The sequence below is a fragment of the Diuraphis noxia genome, unplaced genomic scaffold (assembly GCF_037042655.1).
Source record: "Diuraphis noxia isolate RWA-SAM2 unplaced genomic scaffold, SU_Dnox_SAM2 contig0002, whole genome shotgun sequence".
Taxonomy (NCBI): Eukaryota; Metazoa; Arthropoda; class Insecta; order Hemiptera; family Aphididae; genus Diuraphis; species Diuraphis noxia.
The window spans coordinates 8,613,218-8,639,018 of record NW_028301712.1 but is presented as its reverse complement, the minus strand read 5'-3'; the positions used below and the strand labels follow the sequence as shown (position 1 = coordinate 8,639,018).

General features: G+C 27.6%; 2 protein-coding genes across 3 annotated transcripts in view; one reads left to right on the top strand and one right to left on the bottom strand.

The window, feature by feature from the left end:
* The window catches only part of LOC107163959 (uncharacterized), a 155,777-nt gene that overhangs the window by 4,945 nt on the left and 125,031 nt on the right, over positions 1 to 25,801 (top strand). Inside the window, exons 1-2 of one of the 2 annotated variants that reach the window (XM_089219428.1) lie at positions 13,983 to 14,413; positions 25,369 to 25,447. In XM_089219428.1, the coding sequence (XP_089075554.1) occupies positions 25,390 to 25,447 (58 nt within the window). In that variant the 5' untranslated portion in view covers positions 13,983 to 14,413; positions 25,369 to 25,389. Of the gene's footprint in view, positions 1 to 13,982; positions 14,414 to 25,368; positions 25,448 to 25,801 lie in introns of those variants that run through there. The other variant, XM_089219429.1, reaches the window with a different exon arrangement.
* On the bottom strand, positions 3,172 to 4,299 carry LOC149058047 (KRAB domain-containing protein 2-like). Its single transcript, XM_089218291.1, has 2 exons — positions 3,892 to 4,299; positions 3,172 to 3,648 (listed from the first exon to the last, which is right to left on the bottom strand). Exons 1-2 carry the CDS (start codon positions 4,297 to 4,299, stop codon positions 3,172 to 3,174), a joined length of 885 nt encoding a protein of 294 aa, XP_089074417.1.

The following is a 25,801-nucleotide window of genomic DNA, read 5'->3' as shown; positions in this document are numbered from 1 at the left end:
AGACGTGTTTATAATTAAACATATCACATTATGTCTATATTATTTACATAATATTCCGATCAAACATAATTTTAATTAAAACAGGGGTCCATAATATTTAAAATCAATCCAGAAAAACTAAAAAAATGAATAAATAAATTAAGTAACGATATTAATGTACTGTATCCCATAATTGAAAAATGAATATCATTCAGTTTTAAATTATTTTTTCACTCAATACAAACAAATATATAAAATATTGTATTTAAGTTTAAATTAATTAGATAGGTATATCGTATATGCAGTTAATCAACAATATAATTTACATAATTTAATATACATTATGATATATAACATTAAATATACGGTTAGGTGTATTTGTATACATTATTCAATACCTATATTCCACACCAATTGTGATGATGCATTATTTTAATATTTAATTACTTTTTTGTTTATGAACTCATATCAATAGGTAGATATGACTTATTATCATTTCATCAATAATATTATAACACATTTAAGTCTTAAGCTTACTAATTTATTATTCTAAATACTAGTGCTTAATTATTATTATTTGTTATAAACATTATAATTTTGGGGCCGGAGGAGAAGTATTGGCAACATAGTTCCTTCTCCGGTCCTCGATACCATACGAAAAAAAAAAAACATTATAATTTTTATATTTAATTTAGCATTACATGAAATTTCAAACATTATACAATACTTATGGTACATACTATATAAGTATATATAATTGTATAAATATATAATAATCATGACAAAAATATTAAAATCAACTTTTTTGTTCTATAATTTGTTTTTGTTACATTTATGTATATAAAAAATGATTAAATAAATGTCAAAGTATAAAAATGACATATTAGAATAAAATTATTATTAATGACTAATCAAACATCATTTAACATTTAAAAATAATTAGACACACAAAATTATACTTATTACTTTGAAATAAATAAATATATTATATTATACTGTCAAATGAGTACGATACGGTTGATGAGTAATTTTGTTTTTCTTTTATCAGTCAACACATATTAAATTATTAATCATCATAAAATAAACTATATTCATTTATCTCATAACAATATTGTTTTATAAATGTTAGACACTAAAATTATCCTATAATAAATTCAATTAATAGTTTTTTATAAATACTACACTAAATTAATTAATTAATTATCGATTATATCTATCAGATAAACTATATCAATACTATGTTTCGATTTGAATTATAGATTACTTTTATTCGTCATAAGTATAATAAATAATACTCATCGTTATAGTTTTTTAATACTCCCTCAAAAGATTATTTGTATAAAGTACTGTAATATTTTTTTGGTTTGATTTGGGAGCCTCTTGCGATTCGTATAACGTATACTTTAAATTCTGAGAGTTAAATTTATTACAAGTATTGGCTAATAGATTATTTTTCAAGATAAACTTGACTACTTACAAACATATACTATATAGTTTAAGCAGAAACTATTGAAAATGACTGGTACGTTCTTTTCACTCAAGTTTCTAACTATTATATTATAAAATAGAAATATGGAATGCAGACAATTTGTATAACAGTGATTTACAAGGCATCTATAATGGTATAAACTAAAATCTTATAAGTGAATTTGAATTACATTATAAGAAAAAAATGTATAGTTTATTAAAAATGAATCTTCAAATATTTAAATTAAATTAAACATTATGTGCATGACTATTTAATTATATATTCATAATATGGTGAAGTACAAATGGATTACACTTTAACAACACTGTTAAAAAATGCAGCTGTTTCTCAAGTAATATTTCAAACGTCAACTTATGTAACAAAAACATATTTATAGTTTTCTATGAGTATATCAACTAATTTATTTTTCCTTTGTGTGATGCCTGCATGATATTCACTAAAGTCTGTAGGACGAATTAAAAATGGCGACTCACTATTAATAGTAATAGTAGAACATTTTAAGTCTAGTACTTATTTAAAGTTGTATTATAATAATATAATGTCCATGCATTACAACTCTGAATGTGACATTTGTTTAGCTGAAAATAGACAAAATATATATAATATTATAATGCAGTTATCTACGTAATATGCAAACATAGTTCTTGACATTGTTTGACTCCCCAACGTATTCCATACACGTCTTATCATCCGAGAGTAGTACGCGTTCCAATCGAGTGAACAGAATAAGTATGTGGAGACCGTAAGATTACATAGAATCAAAGTCTTTTTGAGTCGATAGAATGAAAAAGAAATACAAATTCTTTATACCAAGAAGTACATATTGGAATACATCTAGAGATTATTTTTTGAAAAGTACGAACTTGTTTTATTAATAGCAGATAGGAATATCGGTGAACAACATCATATACTGGGCATATTATAATATACGTAAATATTGTACTGACTTGTATGTCCAGAAGAATCGGTTGCAACTTAATTGAAAACCGTTTACTTTTTTAGCGATCCAATCGAATTTCAAATTTTTTTTTTTATTAAGAAAGACAATTTACAATCTGTACACAATAATTACAATAAGCAAATAAAATAAAAACAGAATAAAGTAGCATGGATGGCGTGATGAGGAAGAAACCCAATGATAACACCTCCTTTACTAATTTAATAGGTCTCTACACCATTTTCGCTTTAGTCCGCGTGCACCATGGTGGGTTTTTTGGGAGGGTGAGGCAGGACATGTGTGATATTAAAGTATTGTTATGAGTGCTTAAATTTTGGTGGAAACGTATATATGTCGTAGGCATATAGTCAAATCAGGCATTTTATTAAATGCCTAGGCATATAGTCAAAGAATTTAATGTTTATGCAATTTCACTATCCGCCTAGACATTTAGTAAAATGCCTAGTCATTTAATTAAGTGACTAGGCATTTGACTAAATGCCTATTTCATGCCAGGCAAATAATAAAAGAACATTTTGTATTATTTTAAAAATTTAAATATATTTTCTATCAGTTATTTATTGCTATTTTATACATAAAAAAAGCTGTGTATTATTTATTAATATGAAAAACACGTATAGATACTCGTATATGAAATAATATGTTTAATTTTGTGTCATTATGTCAACTATTACTATTGTTTTAAAAATGAAATAATAAAAAATAAATAAAAAGTTATATTATAATTACAAGTTTTTGTTACCTATTACTTGTTGTCACATGTTGTAATTTGGTGGCATTTGCTGGAACATTTAAGATTTTTCTTAAAACACAAGCACCTATTGGTTTGACATTGCCGCTTTCCTGATTGACATTGACATTTAACAAAACCTTGACCGTTGAAAATTGATAAGTTTGCTACTGCTTCACGTATGGACACGTATTTGTCTTTTTGTATTTTGCTGTCTTCTAAACCATTATTTGACACTAGTTGAAGTTCTTCTCTTGAACACCAATTTTTTATTATACCAACTTCTGTGCCAATTTGGTAAACGCCGTTCCGAATGTCTATCACTAACCCATTTATATTTTGACTATCGAGAGGTCCTCGGTCTACTTTTGGAACACTTAATACTATTTGATCACCAACCTCTAGTTCTTTAAATAGTTTTTCACTATTTTCTGCCATTTTTTTAGCTGCTATAGTTTGTCGTTTGTAAGATTCAATGCGGTTAACTTTTATCTGTTTTTCATTATTACATAGCAGACAAATATTTTCAATATCGTTACTATTATTTATAGAATAGCTGCAATTATCATAATGAATATTTCTTTTACATATAGTACATTGGAGTTCACTACCTGATTTTTCACAAACACTGCAGATATTATTTATGTCACAATATTGTAAAATATTTTCAAAATCTTCTTCACTTGATAATTTTTGAATAATTTCGGCAGGTAAGTTTGTAGAACTAAGACCTACCTTCGGTTCAGTGCCAAACAAGGCTCGATATGGCGAACGACCTAAAATTCGATGATGTGAAATGTTTTTTTGCCATTGTACAAAATAAACTCCGATTGACCACTTGGTACTTTTATTGTCTACGACCCAAGCTCGTAACATGTTTTCAACATCTTGATTTGATCTTTCTACAGATCCCTGACTCTGAGGGTGCCGCGGCCGCCCGTGTACTATTTTACACTCAGGCCACAATTCTGCTAATTCTTCAATTATTTTCGCTGTAAATTCTCGCCCATTATCAGATTGAAGTATTTGAGGTGCTCCTTGTTCCAAAAAAATTTTTAAAAGTTCGTGTGCAACTTCGGTGGCTCGTTTTGAAGTAAGTGGTCGAAGATATAAATATTTGGTTGCGTGATCCTGATAGTTCATAACCCATTTAAAATTTCCATCGGGTGTTGATTGGAAATCAATAAGGTCAATTTGCCCTCTTGAATTAAAATCTGCCGATAATATTGGTTTTATAACGACGCCTTTACAAGGTTTTGATTTTTTTTTGTTACAAGTTGTACACAAATTTATAAATATTTGGATTGCTATTCGAGGAATATTGTATTTATTTTTTAAACTCTGCTCAACTTTATCCCTTCCACCATGACCAGTCGCTTTATGACTTTCTTCGATTTTTTCAAAATAGTTTTCATATGGTACAACATAAATAATATTTTCGGTTTTAGTTTTTGGTTTTAAAATAATATGTTTAACATTTCCTACTTCAATCAGATCATATTTACGACATAAATAATATTGGTTTTGAGTTTTAGTTTTACCTGGATTCAATTTCGCATCATTGATTTCATTTAGTGCTTTGTCGTAGTCTTCCTGACTCCATGCCTTTTTTTTATCTTGGTTGTCGTAAATTGATTTTAATTTTTCATAAAACAATACACTGTGTGACATTATATTATATTTTAAAATACAAATAAAAACAATCAAAATTTTAAATATACAAAAAATGTCAATAGGTATACCTATGTTACAATATTACATGCAATCGCGATCACACTACATACGATTTACGTAAACGTAATAGACGTACTAAACTAAATTATTGTACAATTCAATCGCATGTTCTGTATCTTTTTCCGTAACGTCATATTTTTATCGTTATAATCGATAAGATTATAATTTGTCCCACAGTACTCAATATCTATAGATAAGGTTCTCATACAACCTAGTACCAACGTTAATTTTCCAAGGTAAAAACCAATGGAACTTTTATTTTTATTTAATAAGAATATATAGTACTCACTACTCGTACTATAGACTTTACTGACTATACATATATGCTATACAATATACTCGTACCATCATTTATGTCTATCACACCTAATTAGTTATTACCTGAATATATTTATTTTTTATTATTTCATTTTTAAAACAATAGTAATAGTTGACATAATGACACAAAATTAAACATATTATTTCATATACGAGTATCTATACGTGTTTTTCATATTAATAAATAATACACAGCTTTTTTTATGTATAAAATAGCAATAAATAACTGATAGAAAATATATTTAAATTTTTAAAATAATACAAAATGTTCTTTTATTATTTGCCTGGCATGAAATAGGCATTTAGTCAAATGCCTAGTCACTTAATTAAATGACTAGGCATTTTACTAAATGTCTAGGCGGATAGTGAAATTGCATAAACATTAAATTCTTTGACTATATGCCTAGGCATTTAATAAAATGCCTGATTTGACTATATGCCTACGACATATACATATTGTTTTGGCTAGTGCGGTGGTAGTTAATATTTTTAAGTCATTATGTAAGGTAGAGTTTAAAACGTACCAGGGGGCTTTGGTTACTAACCTTGGCACGATTGATTGAAAAGCCTGAATTGGCCTGATGTTCGATTTCAAATATTTAAAGAGGTATCCTATAAATACTGATTTTTCCACTTTTAAAACTATCAGTAGGTATTTTTATATTTTAAATATTTTTCGTGAGTCGTTATGATTGAACTTAATTTAAATTCTGAGCAAAGCAATGAATGTATTGATTTTATTAAAATATGTGTATTTTTTTGTTCATTACAACCGTTTGGAGCGTTAAAAATACTTCAAACTTCAACTTTGAGAGTGGTTCCTGGTATCGAATCAGATATCGAGGTGGGGGATCAAAAATAAAAAATTCTTGTAAAATTCTAGTAGTAAAAATAATTATGAAAAAAAAAAGAAAACTTAAAGAAAACGTGAATATTATTACCCAAAAGAAGATTTCAACACAATCGATTTTTTTTTCATAACTTAAAATTGGATAATAATAGCAGCCTGTAGGGATTTTAATTATATAATAAATACCTATTTAAATTAACATTCTATAGGCAGTGTATAAATTTCAAATATCTTAAATCTTTTTACGTTTTTTACAAAAATTTGAAGTTTTTTCATTTCATTGTATGATATAATATTTCTGTTTGAATGTAATAAAACTTGACAGTTTAATACAAATATCTGATGTATCCTCATAAAACAATGAAAATACTAAATTACAATTTTTATTTTTACCAGTGATTTAACTTTTTACTTAATTTATCAAAATTACCAAAATATGTAAATTATTTTTAAATTTAAAATTCATATTTTTTTAAATTTAAATATCTAATGCTTAAGAATTAAATATAAAATTACTCATAAGTTTGTTCTCCATTTTTTTTTTTTTTTTTAATGAACATTAAAATAAAAGTTTACTTTAATATATTTGTTATGACTATAATAATATTTACGATAACAATGTGCAACGATTTTTCAACAAACAATTTCTGTTATTTTATTTTTATTTAAAAAATATTGTTCGTAGAGACTTAAAACTTTTTGTTCCTGCAGTGTATTTCAAAATATTAATATTAATTTCAAGTAATTTATACCACAAAAATATTCACACTATCGGTCTATCATGGTTAGGTTTTACCCGTGATTGACTTATAACTTATAAGTTAATAGCAGCCAATAATAATAAAAAATGTTCCTGTACATACTATAGTATTATTTCTCAAAACGTATTGACAAAAATTAGTTTCAACTACCGTAATAATAGTAATATACATACAAATTAACAATATCATGTAAATAATATATAATACAATATTCTTATACGTTGAGAAACTGTCTCCTATCAAAATTATTTATTATTGTTAGGTGAATTGAATTCAAATCTAGGAATTTAACTTTAATATATATATATATATTGAAATATATAGTGACTTACTCAATGACGAGGTATACTTTACATGATATCTAATATATATGTAAGACGTAATTATAGAGCAGATGAACGACTACCTATTTTATCTAAATAATTGTCATCAATGAACAAACCTTAACAACAAATTGATCAACTTTGAAACTACAGTAGTCAACATAATTAATCATTATTTCACATGGTGAACCAATACTGCTGGATAACGTAATCTGTTTTTTGTCTTTATAATCAACTCGTATTTGTAGGACTATATTATATTAATTTCTGTGAATAAAATTGTCATCATTTTTTTCAATCTGAATTTCTTGTTGGTATATTTGGTGTGCATGCTATATATAATTTATCTGTTCATTAAATAATATAACCATACATTTGTTATTCTAAAACAAATTAATAATAATAATAACTGTATGAAACTATGAAATAATTAATTTTTGCTATATCATTGATCAAATGTTAGATTTCAACTCATACCCTTTGACGAAATGAAGATTTTGTTATTTATGTAAGTAAATATGTCGTAAATAAAAAATATAATAGTAGGTACATTGCTGTGCTGACATCATATAGACAGACACTCATAATTTCGACGATTGTATCGGACACCTACGCATCATGACTATAAGAACCCGAAAAACCTTTTAGCCTATTTCCTAGTTCATCATTTCCTTCTATGTGAGCTATTCTAAGTAAGATTTGCTATGTCTACCTACAATAATAAATAAAACATATTTTATATAAACTTTGTGAAATATTTAACATTGTTGAATGTTTTAATCAATGTTCGGAACGTTTATTAACAAATTGAATTCATTCACGTTTAGTGTAGGTTAAAAGAGAAAATTGGTCAGGTTCGTTATTTTGTATAAAAAAATGGATGATGTAATTTTAAGTTGGTTGTTCATTTAAATTTTAAATTTTATTTTTTAATATTGTTTAGATACCTAACCTAACCGTGCCCACTTGAATTTCATGTATTTTATTTTTTTCATTTGTATTCAAATACATATGAAAAGGAATATTATAAAAGACAAATGTTATTAAACAATATTAAACACTATTAAAACTTATTAAACTTTTTAAAATATTAAATAAAAATTTACGTCTTAAAAAATCGTTTAAATTCATTAAAAATATGAAACGATAGTGATGACGTTCACTACATAATATAATGTTTACGATATTATTATTATGAACTTGAACTGGTAAACGTACGTTCATGAAGGGTATTTTTTCTAAACACTGATTTTAATTTGAAATTATTTTATCTTTACTTTCCTCCATAGCGTGTATGTTATAAATATTTACATTCATTTACTATAGTAATTACATGAACATTTTGTTCGACAGAAATTTCAATCTGCCCATAGATAGTAGTTCCTGTAATAGTTACACATTTGATGAGTGTGACTTTACTATAATATTATATTTTATAATATAATTTCTTGTTATCTATAATGCATAATGAGATAATTTTAAAAATTTTAAAGTAAAAAATATCTCAGTTAATAATAGTTATAACTAATCAAAACAAAACATGAAATCATGTTTACCGGGTAAGCCAATTTTGGTTTACTGTTCCAAAACTATATTTTTATTAGGTTTATGATTGATACAATTACAAACTATTTAAATTTAGTATTAAGCGCCGTATATGTATACAAAATATAGGTATTATTTTTAATAAATATGAATCCAATTTATTTGAAAATAAATTTTGTATAACAGGTATTTGTAATATTATGGGTTAATGTACATTGTATAGTTTATAATATTTAAAGCATAAATATATACAGAGATTTTAATATTTTAGAATTGTACAAATTAATTGCATTTTAAAAATAAAGGAATTGTTGTTATAATTTTGGACGGTTATAATATTTAAAGAAGAAAAACACAGACAGGAAAATAAATAAAATATCGTATTTAGGTGTTTGTATAAGTGTAATGTATGATGCATGGTTATCGGTACGCATATTATAAAACCAATCCAAATTTAAATTATGTATCATAAATCATAATACATAATAGTTCATTTGTATATGAAAACGTATGATATTATTATCTATCTAATAAATTATTAAAAGACAAACTTTTAGAAATAATTATCACTCTTTGTTTAATTTTAAATTTAACTTAAGTAGATTTAACTGTTTTATTAATATAAGTCGAATATCATAACTTTAGTCAATTTCTTATTCAATTAATAATACGTTTGGGTTCGCTTTTTGATTAGTTCTCTAGATTAATCTCGTTGATGTTTGTAGTTTATAGAAAAAGACATTTTCAGATGTTAAGTCTTAAATCCATCACAAATCTTAATTTAAATGATGAATCATTTAATAATATAATTTTTTTTATAAAATTAACTTAATCATCAAATCAATATAATACGTTAATCATATTTTACTCTTGTTTGATATTTCATATTTAGACGTTTGTTAAGTTTCCCACAATGTTGATGAATACTATAAATGGTTATTTATTTATAATAATATATTAGCGTATATAATGCAATTTTTTTTAATTTTTAACCATGCATTTCATTAATCATAATATAATAATTAAGTTTTAGTAAGTTCATACCTATAATATATAAATAATATGTTGTTCGAAAAACAATAAATCTATATGAAAACAGTAGTTTTTCGAATAATAATTTACTACATCTTATATCATAGTTGTATATAAGACGTCATAGCCCATCATAAGGTAGGAAATTTATATTACATTATACATATACATATACATATACATATATTTATTAATATAATGATATTTGTAAGAAAGACAATTCACCCTAAAATATATACAAATCAATGAGATAGTTCTTTGAAACTAGCCAATGCTTATTTATGTTTTGGTATTAATTGTATTATACATGCGATATTTCGTGTAATTTACATGAAGTAAACGTTATATTTACATGATTACATTCTTGGAGTGATTAAGTCTCAACTATATAATATGCTTAACAGGCTAACTCTACAATTTATAATTTATTGATTCCTACAATAGGTATGAAGATATTGGTATGCATCGAAAAGAACTTGTTCTTTAATATTTTTTAAAATATTTTACAATTCTTATGAAAACTTTTATATCATATAATAGTGATTAGTATTTGAATTCATTCATTATTCACTACCATGTCATTTTTTTTAAATATTATAGAATAACTTATTAGGTAATTTTTATAAGTATACCTAAGGTTGATTATAATTTTCATTAAAGATAACTTCGGATGTATAGATCCGACATGTTATTAAATTCTATCAAAGTTTATGAAAACCAAGGTCCGAGCTGGTTTAATTCATTTTGCATATTATTATATTCATTTATATACATACCTATACGTAGCAACCGTGAAAACATAGCACTTTACGAAAAGTTTATGACATAATTTTTACCTTTTTTTGGGAAATAAGTAAAAGTTATTTACATTTGAGAGTTCAATTTCACGTGTAGATTTAAGATTGGTTGGCATTATGCTATTCTAATATGGACTGTCGATAACTTTGATTAATATTTAAATTAAAAAATATGTCTAAAACTGTTTATAATAATATTTACATTAAAATCGAATTATTAAGATTATATAGTTCGTAGTATAAACATTTAGACATTATTTTCGTATAATTTACGGTGTTTTTGGAGTAGGTTAGATAATATTTTGTTATTTTAAAATTTAAATATAATAAGGAATAAAATTATAATAAATTATTGTCTCTTGTTATAACTGTAAACTATAATAATATTTATAAAGAACTTCTAATAAACAAAATGTCAATATACAATTATTCATTTTTTATTTATTCTGAAAAATCATTCATGAGAATAAATTAAAATGTCAAGTTAATTATATACTATCAATCATCGTAATATAGATACATTTATGTTTTATAAACAAATTTTAAAAATGTATTAAAATATATGTTAGACAGTAATGTCTTTTTTAAATCAAGTAAATATTATTAACAGTTATCATTAGGGAATGGATTTGAATGGAATAATTGCATTTTTTTCTGATTGTCAGAAAACATTGCTTTCCAAACACAAAGTTCATTTCATGCATCAAGGAATAATTAAAAAATGTAACTTTTATTTTACATTTTTAAGACTTTTTTTATGTAAAATGGATAACAATTTGATAAAATTTGTGGAAATTCATTCCAAAATAAAAAATAAAATATTGTTTATGTTCTATTATGTTTTTACCCATCAGATAAAAGATATCATTAAACAGCACCTGATTATCCAATGCTGTTAGATAGGTGACTGCGATGTACGAATTATCATTAATTAAAAATAATAGTTGTAATTATAATCAATGGTATTAATATTATATAGGTACATTCAATGCATCGGCTCACCGCTCTTGACACGTTATCTTCGGGAAACTAGGTGACGCGTTTCATCGGACCTGAATTAGTGACGACGCCCGTAAATGTAGGTACCTACGTCATATTATACATAGAACAAGTCACCAGACGTCAAGACTCGTTTGCACGTAATTTCGTCACACTGCAAAATATTTTACGCACTCGCTAACGACAACATGGAAACGTTGGACACAGTTTTCTTTTAAAACCGATCAGCAGAAAATGTCATGATACGTCATATTATTATAGGTATACCCGTTATACCCGCTCGCCAATAGCATAAGCGGTATAAAGTCAGATTTCAGCGACGCGCCTTATTAATATCGTGTATTCTTGTTTAGTCTATTATTCTATAATATTCTAATAATATGTAGATAACACTATATGGCGATAATATTATGTCAGTTGCCCACAAGTTTAAAAGGTGCCTACAATTGCATGTACATTTTTACACGATATACATGCAGACGAAACCCGGCTTATTATTTTAATAATATGATATTGCTTGGACCGCCGCCACCGAGGTTTAAACATAAATTCAAAACCGGACATCCATGGTATTATTTTCCATCGTCGTCGGTCAGTCTGCAGAGGTCGGTAATAAGAAAACGCAGAGTCTGACAGTCCTTTTTGCCCACATCAGTCGTGTCGGTCGAATCTCAATTAAAAAGTTTCCCTGGTCGTCTTCCGCGAGTGCGTATTAATTACCGCTGAGGACCGTGGTGTACAGAGCGTCGGAGCGTATGTGTATATATTACCGAGGCTGGTCCGACGAAACGTACCGTTCGTTTCCCGAGGATCAATAGTATCATCATCATATTAGGTGATCGCGATATAACATACTATAAATAAAGTCCAGCTTTCAAAAAAGTTACTCCTCCTCCTCAGCCAAAGCCCCAAGTACTTACCTGACTACCACTGCAGTTCCACGTATAACGTATATTTTATTGTAATAATATCTGCAGCGTATCTATATTTGCCCGGGGACGATTGCACATACGTTATTGGCCCTTATCAATGTACTCCATCCAGCTGTCTTGTAGAAGTACAATTATTATTATTACCCCCGATAGTCCGATATACCTTTATTATATTATATTATCTAACGTCACCTACTTGTTTTACGTGTGTTGGTCCAGTGGCGTAGACATAATTTCTTAAGGGGAGAGGGGGAGATAAAAATAAACGACACAAATTAAGCTATATAATAAAATATAATCATATAGTCGTCATCAATCATCTCGACCAAACAAACATTACTTTGCTACAAATAAACGAAAATAAAATTATAATGGATTCATCGGTATTGACAAGATTGTCAAAATTCAATAGCTCGATAGATCATAATATGACAAAATATTACATTTTAGTGGATCCTATATAACGTGCAAGCAAAAACAAAAAAAAGCCAATTGAGGGAGTCTGCCCCCCCCTTTGTGTACGCCGCTGATAGGTACCTACTACCTATGATAATATATGACTTGATATATCTGGATTATATTATTATATTATGTACCTACCCTATGCTGACTACGTTGACAAAATGGCAATTTCATATATTTTAGGTCTGTCGACGAATGGCATAACATAATAATGATATTATGCTGTATTGAAATCGTGCATCTACACAGTAGTACAGTACACACATTTCACATTTCACATACCTATAACAATATAATATAAAGTAATAAAATCATTATTGTTATTGAGTTCCAGTGGGTCAGACGAGTTGAGGGGTAGGTACCGTATGCACGTGTATACCTATAAATATATACTATATAGGTACATAAGAGTTTCTATTATATAGGAGTTATCGAGTGCGTTCACCCTCCAACCATCCACCACTCATAAACTACCTACCCCTACACAAACATTGTACAATTCACCGTTTGTCCACGGCACTGTTTATATATTATTACACACTATATTTTGTACATATATTACATACTATAGAATATAAGCCTATAACCCGATATATTGTATACCCTATAGGTATATAACATAATTATATTCCTGTAAATTGTGTGTATCGTTTAAACATTAAATTATACTATTATTATTTGGAAAACGGGTCGACTATAAGGAACTCGACGGCAGTACGATTTCGATTCGCGTAAGATGTGCGTAAAGAAAATGAAATAAAAATAAACCGCACACAAAGGGTTTGTCGAGCGGTGCGGAGCGGTGTCGGGGGTAACGAGCGTTGTCGGGCTGAGGGACGACGGGATATCGTTTCCACGGCGGACGGGCAGTTGTCCGCGCGCGCGGGGAGGGTTAGAAATAATTTTTCTCCTCCATGACATCCACACACCGCGCCGCTGTGCACGCATGGGCCGCTGTGCCAGCTGCAGGTGCCGGTTACGACGGTGACGCGGACTACGATCGCGGCGACGGCGTGCGCGCGCCTCTGCGTCGGTGAGTGCCAAGTGGTGGTGACTGGTGACGGCGGCCCGACCGCCAGTTTGTTTACCGCGGCCGTTCAGCCGTGTCGTTCGTTCTCGCGTGTCATGTCGTCGTCCCGCTGTCGTGCCGTCGTTCGTTGTCGCCGCATCGGTGTGGCCTGACAATCGCTTCCGTTGTGACCGCTTATATTACCGTTGTATTTAATTCGCGGTGTCCGTACGATATATTATTCGTCCCGATATTCCTGTCTTTGAAACTGTTCGCTAGTTCCGTCGCGTTAAGGATTACGGCCATATTAACGTTTTATGGGTACCTGATAAAAATAGACTGTCGTGTCGTCGATTTCTCTTGTACCTGATCGCCAGCTCCTCGGCGACGTGTACCAAAAGTGTTACGTCACTATCTGTGGTCTTCGTCTGTGGTTTTTATAGTATTATTTCGTCTGCGGACCTCGAGATTTATCGAACACTGATGACCGTCAAAGTGAGTGCGATAAATATTTCTCACCTTAGTATGAATGCGTTATTATAATATTATGTACCCACCAACAAATTCAGGTACCCACCTAAGCATGGGTCCAATAAAATATAATACTACCTGTAGATAATAAGGTATCTATATATATATATATATAGGTGTTAGCGAAAGATACGAATTGGTCGACTCTTGAGCCAGATAGGCACCCACCTGTCTACCTCTACTTACCCAACTGCAGCAAGACGTACATACCTATCATCGATTATAATCATTACAGCTTCAATGAAATTGAAATTATGTTCCAAACAAACAGAAATTGACAACATGTACCCACTATCTAGTTTAAGTCACTGACTAATACTTTATGACTTATATAACATTTAACATAGATACTTGATATTGTTGTTCTGTTTCTCGTCCTAATTAATAGTAATAAATATGAAAATGTTGCTATGAATGTTGTGTTTTGTATTAAAATTGGTCCCCTATCATGTATTGTTAGGGCCATTCTTACAATGCTCGGTTAGTGCCTGATAACACTAACCGGAAGAATTTATCATGAGTTAACCGATAGAATTCTACCGGTTAGTCTTAACCGACACTTAACCAGAGATTGTAAGAACGGGTCTTAATTGTAAACATTCCTGTATTATAAGTTGTTGAGTGTATTGAATCTAAATTCATACCTAGTTATTTATTTAAAAGACTGAAAATGATTGCCTAATAGTATACTTTTACTATTATACTAGGTATTGTCCATTATAAGTTATGATTTATCCTTTTACGTTTAATTATAAATTATGCACTTATTGTCTGACCCAGTACACTATCTAAGTATTTTATCAGTCAGTGATAAGGCAGGCTAGAAAGAATCAAAACAAACAGATTGTTGATATTATGTATACCTACAAACGAGCTATGCTCTGATGGTTAAAATGTACAATATCCGGAATAATTTCAATCGTAACTTTTATTGATTACCTACTCGATTATAGGTACATACGAGTATTGTAATTATTACCGATTATTACTAATTACTATGTTTAATCAATGCATCTCTCTTATCCTCCCTAGTTCTCATACAATTTTTTTGTTTTTTATTACATTTTGTAAATATAGGTACCTATATGGTAATTTATCTTTTTCAACAATAATAAATCATGATAACAACTAAACCAACCAGTAGTTTATACATTTTGTAAAATATTTTATTGTGGACTGTAGTCTGTAGGTACATAGGTAATTAGGTTACTTACATTTAAGGCATTTTTCTTTTTAAATGACATTTGAATAAGTATCTACCAATAAATTATATTTTTGTTTTATTTTTATTTATGGGTAATTACTTCTAAAGTACCTATTAAACTTCTCGGTAAACCCAGTTAAATAAATTCAGGTTAGGTATATTGAGAGCTCGATTGAGGGGTACTTATATTCAATTGTGATTTGTACTTATAGGACTTATCAATAACAATAAATTTCTGTGTATATTTTGTACTTAGGCAGTTTAGATTGATTAATTAGTTTATTACTTTTGACCATTCAAAAAGATAACTATAAATATCATTTAATTTGTATCTATTCTTGTTAGTTGTTTGTCAACAAACACACGATGATATATCGTGTTACAACATTGTGTGGTGTCTAGATATGTTCTTTTACTGTCATTAATGTTGAAATAGATTAACCTACTTACTACTTTAATAGAAAAAAATCATACCATCATTATGCAAGGCAAATTAGGTATTGTTAAGTATATATTACTTAAAAATTATCTCAACAGATATTTCTATAACTACAATATGTAATATACTTTTGAACATTGATTCATTAGATAGTATTGTGTAACATAGTGGATACCCAAGAGTTACTCACACCCGGAAGTCAGTGTAGAAATATTTTAAAACTATGTAGAAGTTTTGGAAGTTAAGTGGAAGTCTTGGAAACTTAGGAGTCCAAGAAATCTTAGAAGTTGGGTCTACGTAGGTATATCTACTTATAATATTACTTAGAAATTTTTGACTTAAGAAATAAATTCATTCAAATCATATTATTTACCCACCTAATTATATAAAGTTTGTTTACTGATTAATTGTGGAATGCCTAATCATGTTTAACTAATAATCCCTATACCCTACTGTCCCTAATATAACCTACTATTTTCAGAAGGTGATCACACTGATGTGAAATAAAATATGTGTATCAATATTCACATGCCCTTGTGTTCATATTTTTCAAAATGTTGAAGTTTTATTGCAAGTAATTGAAAAAAAGCATACATTTTAGGTAGGCAGGTATGAGGGTAGGTACATCATATTGTAGATATTTAATTTGATATCAGTTATAACTTCATGTTATAGTTTTTCTTACACATTCTATTATTTATAAAAATAATATTGAGGTTATAATAGGTTTAACGGTTTAAAAGTAATGTAAATACTAAATACTATACATATAGGTATCCACTTCTTTAAATTTTTAATAATTAAATTAAATTTATCTACTTAAGTAATGACTATTTACTATCAAATAACTTATTTGCTCTTAACAACTTACTTATTACATATACTATTAAGTGCATAATATCATAAAATTTATGTAATGTGCACTCTAATAGGTAAGTAAGAACTTTTTATTTTTAAGCAAAATGCACCCAACTGCCAAAATCCACTCCTTTTAGCTTATTATTCATGTACAATACATATCTTTAGATTACATCTGCTTATAGATACAATATTACAAACTTACTATGTCAATCTCAATTTCATTGATCTATTAGATATAATAATTTAATTTGGTTTACTTAACTATCTGTTCTACCTTCTACCTCCATCAGTCTTATCAACACAAATACTATACACTTAACACTTGTACCCTAATTTAGAAACTAGTTTGTGGTAGATACCTTCTTGGTTATATTGGTTACCTACCATATTAAGGTGTTTATCCATAATATATATTTTTTATACCTGTGTCCTGCAACCACAATCAAATTTAACGTTAATTTTTCAGTCATGTTTCTTGTATATTTTCTTAAAAATAAATTATTTAACTTAAAATTGTGTGCACACAGCCTTATAAAATTCAATTTGCTAAGAAAATAAGTTTTCAGTTCTCTAAATTGTAAATACAGATACAATGGAGAATATACACTATACAAGGTACCTATTATACTAGTATATTAATCAGTACCAAACACAATTACTGTACTTATTACTTACAATTTATTTTAATTGTTGTACCTGTGGTTATATCTAATAAAATGTTATTACTTATTACCCAATTCCGTTGTATTCTTTATACATTTATAAATACAATTATAAAGGGGGTCTAGGTAGGAATATCATTTGCAATTGAAATTTTACCTCTATCTTCCTTTAAAATAAATATATACCTAGGACCTACCAACATATTTTCTAATCTAAGATCAGTGTGTAGGTATACTTGGTCATTACTATATTAAATTATATACCTTTCATGCAAAGATATATCTTTATAATAGCATTAAGCCTTAGGGTCATCATAGTACCTTTAGTTTTAGTGTTCAACCATAATTGCAGTGTTTGAAGCTTTATTATTAATCACAGTATGTACTACAGTAGCTACATTGACTCTTTGTTTACTGTTTCTTAGGAAAATCAATTTAGATGAAGGAGTATTGCTATTTTAGTATTATTTATTTTATTTTTATGCGCGAAAAAGTGAATTATACGGAATTATATTTGAATATAAAATAATTTGCTTTTATATTTTAAAATAAAATGCTTTATACCTATTGGTTTTTAAGTAACATTAAACGCTAATTATCAAACATTTTTGCCCCCTATTATGTAGGTATTTGATTTTCTGTATAGCAATTATCTTTTTATGCCTTTAAATCTTATTGAATTTCAAATGTAAAAATAAATCAAGTAGCTGGGTGTTAAACAATTGGTTAAAAAGTAAAATGTTATACTCTTCAAAATCCAAACATAGGTAGCAATATAAATAAAACTTTTGTTAAATAGTTAATTCCTACTGTTTAAATTAATATGTTTATTCTTTTGGAAAATAATACCCATTATGACATTATGTTTTTTTTTATTGGCCATTATTTTCGGTTTCAACAACTGATATATGTTTTGCCTCATCAAGATAAGATTTCTTTATTTCTACGTTAAACACGTAATCACGTAACTATAATATACAAAGATAAAATCAAACTTGCTGACAGTTTACGGATATGATCGTAGGAACCACTCTATTTGCTACGAATATGGCCCAGAGAATTAGTGGATCTTCGAGATCATTAGTGCAGGAAGCCTCTTGTAAACTACATTCCGAGGGTTTGATGACAATTTATCTGATAGGACCACCCATGCAGTTATGGAAACCCCCTTCGGTTTACCACCGGTATTATTATAATATTTTTCTATCCAAAAATTATGTCCTCATTAATGTGTATATAATATCGTACTGGTCGTGTGCGCGCGATACATGTGGAACCGAAGCTGCTCGTATTGAATACAAAATAACTTCATTCTTAGATGCATAATATGTATAATACTATAATATATATTATCATCTAAAGGTATACGTATATTGTATATATTATAAATAATATTATGTACTGTATATAATACGCGCATGGGATACGAGAGGCCAAGGACAATTATTATTAAACTGGTTTCGCCTGATCACCAGGCAGTCCACTGCAGTGTTGTAGTTCCGCCGTGAGAATTATATATTACAAAGTCAATAGCGGTATGCGGTATGGATATTAAAAACCAATCTGAATTTAATATACTACATAAATGGGATTCGATGGCGGCCATAATAATAAGTCAACTAACAAGATACAATTATTTTTACTTATTTTTTTTAACAATGGGATTCACTATGACTGCATTGTGAAGTAGAAGTAGTAGTATCATCTATACGCCTGTTATATGCGTACAATAACTACCTAGTACCTACTGCCGGTAAGAAATGCCAATCGACAAGATCTCAAAGATAAATGCAATGGAAATATTGTGTGGCTGTAGAACGTATAAGTAGCATGCGGGGTAGCATGTAAAATTTACCCATATAGGTAAACCAGGGGGTAAACTACACTTACTATGATTAGTACATTTTTTTTCTCGGGTTTCTTTTTGTTTAAAAAATAAAACGTTCAATTTTTGAATAACAATTCCTAAGAATTGAACTTATAGTTCTTATTACGGGTCGTATTACATTGTTACTTAAGTTTTCTTTAAAAAATTTGTATTTACGTTAGCTCTGATTATTTATAATTACAATTGGCGAAAATATATTTTCTTATAGTATGTATACTATTTATGATCACGATGTACGTTTAGGAAGGTTATAATGGTGTTTTATTAAAATCTTATGTTTACTTAACGCACTAAAATGATTTTAATTGTATTCGTTTTGTAAAATTAATCTTTATAGAATATTTCACAATTTCTTAAAAGTTATATCATATAGATAAGTGTATTTAAATATTACAACGTTAGTCTTTTATTACTTATATATTGAATAACTAATTATCATTTTAAACTTAAAGTACCAAATACAATGTGATAAATAATAAACATATTTTTATTTTTGATAACATAATTTATTCCATCCTAAAAAAAAATTAGTGTATATAGTTTGTACTCTTTCCTTATTATTGTTTTATCTTTACTTACAATGCTGTGATTTTAGATAGGTTCGTTTATGACGTTTGTTTACATGGGTCTGTAATGGGGGGTTTTCTCTTGATGGACCGTCACTTCTGCACACGAAAAGTACATCAGCTCATCGTTAGACCATTTCAAGTCTTTCACCCTTTTTTTAATGACTTAGTTTATTGTCGTGATTTCTATTTCTTACAACAAAATGTACGTATAAAAAAGACTACCTACCTATATACGACAAAACTGTAAGTACTCTTCAATATTAACATTGAGTATCCCTGCGTAACACTGATGAGAAAGGGTGAGTTAGCCTCGTTCATGGTATACACTTAATACAAACAGAGTGTTTTCAATTAGACTCATTTTTCTCCCTTTCTTTTTTATCCTTCGTGATCTATTAGGTGAAGAACCGCTAACTAACTATAGCGCGTGCCAACAACAAAGGCCAATTAGACTCTAGACTCGATGTTCTGTTGTATTTCTTGGACACGTTCTCTCTTTACTTTTTCAACACAAAGCTTACATTAAAAAAAAAAAAAACTTTTTTTTTAAAAGAAAATTATTAGTAAATAATTTTAAAACCACAAATTGTCTTCTACATATTTTTTTAAATCTAAATTTGTAAGGTTTGATATACATACCTCACCATTTTTATATTTTAAATTTGGAGCTTATCTAACGTTAGCTATATGCTAATTAACGTATAAAAATATTAAAATTTAATTATTACTTGTTTTTATATTGAAAATTAATGTTCTTCTTGCATAATATAAAATATAATACGTATCTACTAAAATATTAATACTAATATTAGACTAATTACTATTTATCTAATAGTTATATCATAGGTAGATAGTTATAAAAAAATAAAAGCTATAGGTATTAGCTAGTAATTTTATGTTCAGCGATACTAATTGTAGATTGGTTTTTTAATCCATCACCATGCGGGTTTTCATTAAGAACCACAGATTAAGTCAGAAACTATGCCATATAATATTTTGTTGAACTTTTAATAAGATATAACTTATTAATTTACGAATTAAATTTGGGTCCTTGAGAGGACGTTGTACTGTACTTCCATAAATTGTTTATTAAAAGCCGCTTCTTGTGGGTAATGACCAAAGATCACTCAGGAGTATCGTTTATTTCCAAAATTAATATCACACAGCTTCTCAATGGCAAATAGGACGCTATAGTATACACTTCCTGTAGGGGTTATATCAACATTAAACATAATCTCACAAAATGCTGCAATATTATATCTAGTAAATTTTACGACCTTCCGGAATTGCTCGATCAGGGCTGCGACTCTATATCTAGGCTGTCACCAAATTCATTGTCGTAGTCTAATTACTTATTAAAATGTAATAACTTTTAACCGTTTACATTATATTGTATCTATTTTTTAACATTTTATCATTTTTATATTACAATATATATGTGTAAATTTATTTCATTGATGGTAATGGTAATCCAAACAAAATTTCAAAAATATCGTTTTAAATCCGTTATCTTTGCGATAATCAAATTGTATTTAATTTTTTGCAAAATAGTTATCAAAAAAATATAAAGCAATATTTCCTAGTTAAATGATTATTTTTATTTGGTGAACACTTTGTTTCTTATATATCCGCATTACTATACCTATACACAATAGGTATAGTATATAGTATATTATATATATATATATATATATATAGTATATAGTATATCTTCTTGGTGTTCTATTGGATTAACTATTTTTCTATTTTATTCCGTAATTATGCAACTACTATAAATATTATTGACGTTAGATCACTTATAAGTTAGGTTGAATTATCTACCAAATATTTAAATTTATTTTTATATTAATTTAAATTGTCTATGTAAAATTCCTTAGAAATTGAAGACGTTCTTTTAAGTATCACTTATAGTTTATACGATTGCGATGTTTAAGAAACAAAAATGTTTCGATAAAAATTAGTTGTTATTACCTAAAATGTGTATATTTAGCTCATCAGTGTTTAGTTAAAATATTTTTATGCATATATGCGTGATTTGTGTAAAGATTTTAGTAAGTTAGAGTAGTTAAAAGTAAAACCTTTAAATTAAATTAACAAAAACTCAACAAATTTTATTTAAAAAAGTTGTTCAACTAATAGATAAAAGTATTTCAAATTAAATATTTAAATAGAGTTATAATTATAATTTATAAGGTTAACCTAACTAAAATAATTCCTTAAAAGTTTATTTTATTTGTTTCATTTACCATTTAAATTATGTCATCCCTCAAATCTTCAATTGCCCAACTAGAATATCCGGCTTATTTTTATTTAAAAACAATAGGTACATGATTTGTTTACTATATACATTTATTGTGACGTATACAAAACCGTAAATAACTGTATTGTTGGCTTTTTATATTTTGTGACACAACATTAATTATCCTATATAATACTGAGTTTGGTTGCTTAAAATGTACCTCAATTTATGATGTGATGTAGATTTTTATGATGCATATTTTTTTCAACAGTTTTCTTTGAACACATTTATTATACAAAATATTTTCTCTGTTTAAAAATAAAATTCACTCGTTTAATTGTGTCTTTAAATTTTAAGATTGTCCGTTTTTCATTATCATGGATACACCTACGATATACCTAATTTAATGTATCTACTTTTATATTTAGCATATTATTTGGTACCGACATTTTAGTATTTTATTTAACACTTCTATTTCCGTCTCCCTGTTAGGTACCTTATAAATTGATTTTTCTGTATATGATTTTGACAAATTATTTTTACATACTTACAGTGGATTTTAAATCTTTAGACCTTAAATATGATAAGCCGTTTTTGTCAAATAAAAACTAATTTTTTTCCATTTTTTGTTCAGTTCACGTATTTGTATTTATTATTATTTTCGACTAGGAAGCTATGTATAAAAAACTGAAAAAAGAATATTCTGTTTCAAATTGTACTAAAAGAATTAAAAGTTGATACATTTTTACTATTAAATTGTTAACTTCACATCTTATTTCGTATTTAAGTTATAGTTACCTATTTATTATATATAGGCAATGGTTCGTATAGTACCTACCTACTTATGATTATTCTAACGTTTGTCTATATTTTATGCGTTTGAGTTGAGATGTAAATAAAGTTTTAAATGATCCTATATAGTATGTTGCATATTCAGCATTTATATTATATGATATTACACCTATACTGTTTATACTAACAATAATCATAAGTATCATATTACGATCGGTGGGGACTGTCCATCGGTTATTAGCGAGTAGAAATATATTGTACGTCATTACGCTTTATACTGTTAACAATAAATGTCTATATAATACGTTTATGTTATTATTTATATTTATAATACATAACATAGTATATGATGATCAATTGTTTTTAAAAACTGTTGTAAGACTAGAATATAAACAAAATAATTGTGTTTTTAAACTTTAAATTTTCACTATAAATTTTACCTTATTAACTATATTGTTATTATCGGTGTTATTATGCTTTTACTCGCTTTTACCTATTCAAAATAATTCATGTTATATATATTATAGTCTATAATTGATAGGTTCAATATAAATGCATATTCCTTATATATAGTTATATAATTATATAGTTTATATGTTTATAAACAAACTAAAACAACATCACTAATATAACTTAATTGATTATTATGATTATGGGCTGGTTGAAGACAACTGTGGTAAAGGATTCGCTGGCGAGAGAGATGGGCTTTGTTAGATTAGGTAGAAATGTGAATGGCACTTGAGTAAGTAATGACCTTAGCCTTTCGATTCTCATCATATCAGACGTACATAGACTGTACCAGGGTCACATTATTTTAACCGACAGATTTCTATTCCAGAACAAACGAGATAATATTATGTTTTGGATATGACAACAGCTTAAAAGATTCTAAGATTGGCTTTAGATGTATTCAATTTGAACAATAAAATAATAGGTATTTAATAAAAATAAATAAAATGAAAAAAATATTAAAACTATTTATTTTATTAAGTATACTAGATACATATTAATTATAATATATTATATTGTAAAATACCTATTACCTAGCTAATAAATCTAGGTACTTATAAAATATACGTTAGGTAGCGTTAAAATTGTAAAACCTTTTGAATAGGTTTTTATTTCCTTTCCCGCTCCAAGTAAACTTTAAATAAATGTTAGTTTGCTCTGAAGAGCTCGTGGTATTATTATTATTTTAATACGTTAGGTACATACTTTACTTTTTTATACTTGTATAAAATGTATATGTACATTAGGTCTGCATGAAATATGAAGGTAAAAAAACCATCCGTAAAATGAGTCCACATAAAAATAGATTTATAAAGAGTAATACAATGCAGAGGGATGTAATGTATTTTCGGGTTAAATGAAACGCTGTTGGCTAAATCTGATGGAAAACATAATGCCCGAGGACGCACAAGGGAGGTTTGTAACAGGTGAAATGAAAAATACTGAAAATATACTTTACTTGCGGTGGTATAGCCATGGGCTACAAATGTTTTGATAGGTACTAATGATTACATTCCACGTCGTTTTAATAATTTTTTTCTATTGCTACTCATTTTGGTTATTTAAATATTATATTTTATAATTTATAATTTTCATACAGCGTAGATAATATAATAAAATTATAATAATATAAACGTATACACAGTTGTTTATTACTTCGTTTTATTACTATGGATTGATCCATTTAACGAAAACGCACTCATTATTTAAAAATACACTAGAGTTTTTGAAAATATTTATTTTACTTACATAATTTTAAGTCGTTTAAAAGTAACAATTTTAAGTTTTTACTTTTTGAATGGCAACGCACGTTGTTAATTTACCATTTTCCAAAACAAAATATTATTCGGAATATTTCGATCTATGAAAATCAAATTTTGGACAGGTATTTTATTAGTTTAAGTAGGTATATAAAGTAATAATTTAATGATTAGTGGAGTTGTATAGTGGACCTACATTTTGTCAGGTGTTTACTTGTTGTACAAATACACACCGCTCAACAAAACATTAAATACTTATAAGTTATAATAACTCATAAATTACTTGTAAAAAATTGGACTTTTATTTAATGGAGTACAAACAAATATTCTGTTTTGGGATTAGGAATTAAAAGTGTATGTTGAAATAATACTCAATATTATCGACTATATACTTGATTATTGTTATTAAAATAAATAATATTTATTATTTCCAAACATCTATCCCGACTTAAATTTGACTTGTAATAATGTTGTAAAATTATTTTTATGTTTATAGTGTGCAAATAATTGAATCACAATGGTCGTGTTACCGGTATTTGGGCTACTTATAACTGTTGCAGTCCCGAGGATATACGGTGAGTCATAATATAATGTTCATTAATTCATAAGCAATTTATATACAACATAATATTATATGTGATGGTAGTCTGTTTTGATGCAACAGTTTTAATGTTAAATTGGTTGATTGTTTATCGTAACTTGGGGAGAAAAATCTATAGTATTATTTGTTTATTTTATTAACGCGTTAACGATGATGAATAACCCATAACAAACATTTGCCACGAGATTTGTATACATCTTTGAAGTGTTATCAGATTGTGCAATAAACTTGTGATTTATAAAGCTCTAAAAAATCTGACCATAAATTAAGGTATTAAAAAAAATTCCATCCCTACTCTCAACTCTGGTGTTTTCATTTTATTGGTCAC